This window comes from Hipposideros armiger, unplaced genomic scaffold (genome assembly GCF_001890085.2).
Source record: "Hipposideros armiger isolate ML-2016 unplaced genomic scaffold, ASM189008v1 scaffold_61, whole genome shotgun sequence".
Taxonomy (NCBI): Eukaryota; Metazoa; Chordata; class Mammalia; order Chiroptera; family Hipposideridae; genus Hipposideros; species Hipposideros armiger.
The window spans coordinates 4,305,385-4,311,384 of NW_017731411.1; the positions used below are offsets into that span (position 1 = coordinate 4,305,385).

At 38.6% G+C, this 6,000-nt stretch overlaps 1 protein-coding gene across 1 annotated transcript in view; it reads left to right on the forward strand.

Annotated features, from left to right (window-relative positions):
- Nucleotides 1-5,048, forward strand: part of ULK2 (unc-51 like autophagy activating kinase 2) — an 89,661-nt gene extending 84,613 nt beyond the window's left edge. Inside the window, exons 26-27 of the mRNA XM_019641528.1 lie at nucleotides 1,785-1,920; nucleotides 2,757-5,048. Of these exons, the coding sequence (XP_019497073.1) occupies nucleotides 1,785-1,920; nucleotides 2,757-2,815 (195 nt within the window). The 3' untranslated portion in view covers nucleotides 2,816-5,048. The remainder of the gene's footprint in view (nucleotides 1-1,784; nucleotides 1,921-2,756) is intronic.
- Nucleotides 5,049-6,000: the final 952 nt, after the last annotated feature.

The window sequence follows — 6,000 nt, forward strand, 5'->3', positions numbered from 1 at the left end:
ATCTTATTTTACCACATTAACATAATAGACCTCCCTTTTCCCCCCAAAATTTGTTTACTTTGAGTTGTACTGTTTTATTAACACCCTTGGCCTTATTTTGAAAACCATTATAATAAAAAGTCATATGAAAATAACTTGGGACTATAAACTGTTGACATGGATAATATGCATTGTATCACTCTCTACTGAATTAAGACTTCATTTTTTTTTTTTTAGAAATTTGTGCCAGGAAAATTGTCCTCTCATAAAGAACATGGTGCTTCTTTCTTTTCTCATAATAAGAGCCATGTAATTTCAATAAGTTCCTCCTTTTGCCCTGGCTGCTTAGCGAGCTTAGAGATATTAGCACTTGTGTTTACTTGCTTATTTCTCCTTCTTTTTCCTGGCTCTGATTTTCTATATCCATTTTATTTATTATTATTATTTTTTTAAGATTTTTATTGGGGAATTGGGGGATGGGAACAGCGCTGGGGAGTTGGGGGAAGGGGAACAGACAAGTTGCTGTCCTTTTGTTCTTCAGCCTAGTTGTGGAGGACGCTGCTTCACTGGCCCAAGTTGGCACCATCATTGCGCTCTTCCCAGGCGAGGCAGATCAGTCGCCGGCTTCTGGACGGCCGCTCACGGCGGCTGCTGGCCGCTCACGCTGGCTGCTGGCTACACACGGTAGCCCATGGCAACCCACTGCAGCAGGGGCTGCAGCCTATGCTGTCGCTGGTGACTCACGGGCAGCCCAGCTCCAGGTTGAGCTGTTGTTCAGCATCTTAGCTGTAGAGGGCAGTGTCACTGGGCCTCATATGTGGGATCCGAACCAGGGTCCTGAACCAGGGCCCTCTGGCATCCCAAGCCAGCTCTTAACTAACGTGCCACTCGGCCGGCCCGCCATTTTATTTATCTTATTGTACGTGACTTTAAAATTTTTTTTGAAGGAGACAGAGCATGTTGACAAGTAAATTAGAATACTGGAGAACTGACAGTCTAGGAGTTTAATGATTAAAGAGAAAATCAGAGTGCCATTGAGAGAACTCAAATACTCATAACCCTATGAATAATACCACTTTTCCCTATTTCTGGAAAGCCTCTACCCACCTTTTTTATCACCTAGCTAATTCCTACTCCTTCTTTATGATTTGGCCCAAACTTCACCTCCTGGAGGCTTTCTCTAATCTTCTCTTCCTTCGTAATTAGATGCACTTGGTATGTATTCTGTACCATCTGGGGCTTCCTCCTATAATATCACATACTCCTTAGAACTAGAATGGCATGTTTTACAGGCTTATCTCTCCCAGACTGTGAGCTCACTTCCTTGTATGCTCAGTGCCTGGCACTTAGTAGGTGCTCAATAATTATCTCTGAATGAAATGAACCAGACAGTTGTTTAACTAAAAGAAGAAGCTGATAAGTGACTTTTAACATTTAATTATTTTATTGTAACAAAATCCACTTTAATGAAATGCCAGGTTACCCTAGAGTGAAAGTGTATGTTTAAAATAAACTTCTTAGTAAAGTCATAGACGCGCCAATTTAGAAGTATAAATTTTACGAGTCATGAATCTCTGAGGACGACAAGGCTATGTTTGAAAGCAGAATAACTCTTTCGTCAGGAAGCTCCTTCTCTATATTGCTCACCTGATGATCTTTAAGTTTTATATAGTTTGGTAGATTACATCTTTTTGTCAAAATGTGTTAATTTTAGATAGATTCCACTTAAAAGCTGTGTTGTCCAAATGGATTTGTATTTTCTTGGAAAAGCTGAGAATTTTCTTGTTTTTGTCAACTGGCTCTAGGTTCAATCTGCAGCCCTGGATGAGATGTTTCAACAGACTGAAGATATTGTTTATCGCTATCATAAGGCAGCCCTTCTTTTGGAAGGCCTAACAAAGATTCTCCAGGACCCTGCAGATATTGAAAGTATACATAAATGTAAGCTGACTAGAAAGTAGTGTGTTTATTGACTGCAATTTAGTTGTCTCCAACAGGTACAGTAGGAAGAGCTTGGAGTTTGGAATCTTATTGCCTGGATTTGAATCTTGGTGTTCTAATCGTAGACAAATCACTTAACCTTTCTGTGGTCTCAGTTTCTTCTTCTAAAAGATGCGGGAACAGTGCCCACCTTGTAGAGTTGTTGTGAGGATTAGAAATAATGCTTATAAAATACTGATGGCTTTTGTCATTATTCTTTAGATTTCTGTACTGCATTACTGTGTTGGTGTGTGTTCATGCATATAGAGAGGTTTTGTTTTTATTATGAAATAATAAATGCAACTATTTTAAGCCTTGTGGGCTTAGTGACTGAAGAGTCCAGTGAAGACCCAATGTACTGCATGTTTGGTATAGACAGCAGAATGGAGATTGACGGGATACCCAGATGATATTATCACTTGTCAAATATAAGCACAGTGATCTGGTTTTTGTGGTGGACCCCCTGGAGTGTATGTGGTCATACCACATTTTGAATAGTCACAAGGAGATGGCAATCCTAAAATTATTAGCAATTGAGAGCAAGCTAGCTGTTAAAATCTAAATGTTCTTTATTTGACATGCTAATCTAAATTTTACCAATGTGTAGCACTAAACTACAAATCAACTACCAGGCAGAAAGAAGAAAAAGTATACAGAACTGTTAACTTGGGGGGCAAAATAGAACAGAGATGAGGATGTGGGTAGAAAGTTAGTGATTCTTTTTTATTAGTTTTTCTTTCCTTGGTTTTGAAAATATAAATGATCTTTATTATGAATTTGATTTATTTTATTTCTAGATAAATCTAGTATTGAAAGAAGATTGTCAGCACTCTGCTATAGTGCCTCAGCCATGTGAGCAGAGCAGGCTTGTCCCGTGGACCAGTGGTGGGATGTGAGGCGACACATTTGGGAGTACAACGTGGGTTCTGTGGCCCCTCTCCATCCAGGAAACTGTAGTTTCTGACCTGGTGACTACCAAAGAACAAGCAGTGATTTCAAAAAGGAAAAACAATCTAAAAACTACATATTTGTAGGAAATCTGCCTTATTGGAGAAGTCACCCTTTTCCTTTGTAGAAGCAGAAGCAAGAGTATTCTACTTGGCTCTCAGTTTGAACTTGGTAAATAAATGTACCTTAGAAATAGAATTATCAGTACAGTTATTCTTAAGGATATTTTAAGAATGAAACAAAGGGGGTGGTTCTTCACTCAGTTCATCAGAGCAATGTGTGAAATTCCACGTGTTTACTGAGGTATAAAATTAAAAAAAAAAAATCTATATCTCATCCAGGCAGTCTGATACTTGGGGTAAATTTGTCTACATCTGAGCATGTGTCCTGAAACAGCTCAGAAAGAAATAGCTTAAGAAGACACGAAAGATGGCTCTTAGAATAAATTGTGAAATCTTCACTATGATCTAATATGGACACTTGTTAATCTTCCAGAATTTTTCATATATTGCACTAATTTATTAAAACAACTCTGTATTGGATTTTGCAATTTAAAACTAACTGAGGCATAATGGACTTGTTTAAAAAATATTTTACTTGATTATATATACACACCTTTTCCAGAATTCACATGTAATCTCTAGTGGACTTTTAAATGATAAAAACTTGTGTTCATGTGAACCTTTGCATTTTTTTAACCTATTCATGTACACCTACAGATTTTTGAGTTGCTGGTTGTTTTAGTTTTGGTTGCATTTTTTATTGTGCATGCAGAATGTGCATTGATGCCTGTGACCTCTAGGTTTATTGAAAGCTAGGTTTATTGGGGCAATATTAGAAAAAATATCAATCAAGAGATACTCTCAAGAATTCTAATAGGGCCAAAACAAAGTTGGTGATCTAAAAGCTTGTTAATGATGTAGAGTTCCTACATGAAGTTAGTAAAAAATGAGGTTTGTTTCCTCTTAAGAAAATGGGCAGCTCTCTCCAGCCTAATATGTGTTTTTTGTGTTAATCCTGACAGTTCACCAAATAACTAGTGATGGAGAAGTGGGCAGTTAACATCCCTTCAGAAATGGTTCCTATGTTGGATATTATTTGGTTTCTTTTACTTACCTGCTTGAATACTTGAATAAACCATTCTCCAGTTTTAATCCTTTTATTTTAATCCTCTTAGATAATAAATCTGAACTCTGACAAATTGCACAGAACTCTTTGGCATTAATTTAATTTTAGCAGACTGATAAAAACAAGCAGAAACATGGGTTTTCCTTTACTTTGACAAAGTAATGTAATTTTTACCTTATTTATCTGTATGAAATTCCAACAATTAATTTGAACATTTATTTATATGATGTTTGTATTTTTAGGTCTTTAATACAGTGTTTCTACCTCTCATTTGTAACTGCATGCATTATTCTTAAAACTAGGTAAAACTCATGGAATTGTTGTGTAATAGCCTTTTTATTATTGCCTGTACAGATGTATATTAAGGTAAAATAAAACTGACAAAGTGTTTCTAGGGTAAAGCTGGGTCCATATTCCGTGGCTTGTCAAGCTAGGTCCTTCCTCGGTGATTGTGGAGGCTTGGTTAAAATACTTTTTGCTCTGCCCCAGGATTTCAGACTCTCAGCAACTAGCACAAGGGCTGCCAGGAATGCCGAGTGTGTAGTGAGGATTCTTGTCCCTTTTTGCAGGGGTTATGATCCCTGGTGTTGATGATACTCTATTTTGTATAATTTTTTCAAGTGTATAGGGCAGTTTCGTTTACGTTCTCTCAGTTATCACCCATGCTGACTTAGTAGATTCTCCAAGGGGGTGGGTTCATTCTGGCCCCTTCTCCCCTCTCCATTTTTTTTGAAACAGGATGGAACAGGTTCACAGTAAGTAAGTGATTGGTCTGAAGTTGGATAACTAGGGAAGAAGTTAAGCCATGCTTTGTGACTTCCAAGTTCCTGCTTCCTCTTGTGTAATAAAGGTCTTGTGGTAGATGATGTGTGTGAAACTGTGAAGTCAACAGCAGAGAGCAACAAACTGTAAATTCATGAATAATGGTTCTGATTATACTTTCATTATCAAGGCCAATTGTTTAAGAGATTTTGCCTTGATTATAGCAATAATAAACAAATACCTTATGTTTCCATGAGTATTTGGTAGTTTCATATCATCTATTTTATGAAATAAAAATGGACCTGTCCATAGATTCATGAGCTGACACCTATGAACCTGGGAAGTTATTGACCACACAAATATAAATAGACTAATCAGTGAATTTGCTAATTGGCTGTTCCTGCTTTAAGGATTTGCTTTAACTGTGCCCTGTGCTAGACCTGATGGTTCTCTTAGTCACAGACATGCTCCCTTCTCCCCACCAAGAGGAGTCACCAGAGCAGCAAGTGTTCTGCCTCTCGCTGGAGTCCTGGAGAGGAATTTATTGTTAGGGCTGGTTGCCTCGGGCCCCACGGGGTAAAAAGGAGGACGTTGAGTTGGACATAGTGGACATAAGACCATTAACTCAGATATCTAAAAAATTCTTGAGGTGATAGAAGTGATTTGAGCACTGGCCTTGGAGGAAGACTTCCCACTTGAATGTATGCTTCCTCCTTGTAGTTTCTATAAGCAGTGTTCAGTTCTTTCTGGAATAAAGTGAGGTCGTGCTTTCGACAGAGAGTAGCCACTACTCAGAACTGGATGTCACCCTCCATTGAGAGGTGCATATTAAAAGCATCTGTGCCCACCTCTAACAGCCTTGAGACGAATTACTTCTGGGTCCTGAACCCCTGAATCTTCATCCATGGAAGTTCTTGGGGCTTACCAAATCTCTTCCTTGTTTGTTAAAGCCCTGTGAAAATACTTGCTCTGGGAAAAGGATCAAGATGGTATTTGCCTCACCTAAATCAGAGGAAGCCACGTCAAAAGCGATCCACCTAGAACAGCACTGCATTACAGGAAACTGATAATCATACCCTAAAACCTCAACTTTTGTGGAAGAGGCAGAGTCCAACAGGTGAAGGGTCAGTGTGACTTCAGTGACCTTACTATAACGGAGAAAGAAACAGCAGAGAGCCAACTGGCAGTGCAGTACCCCTGCAG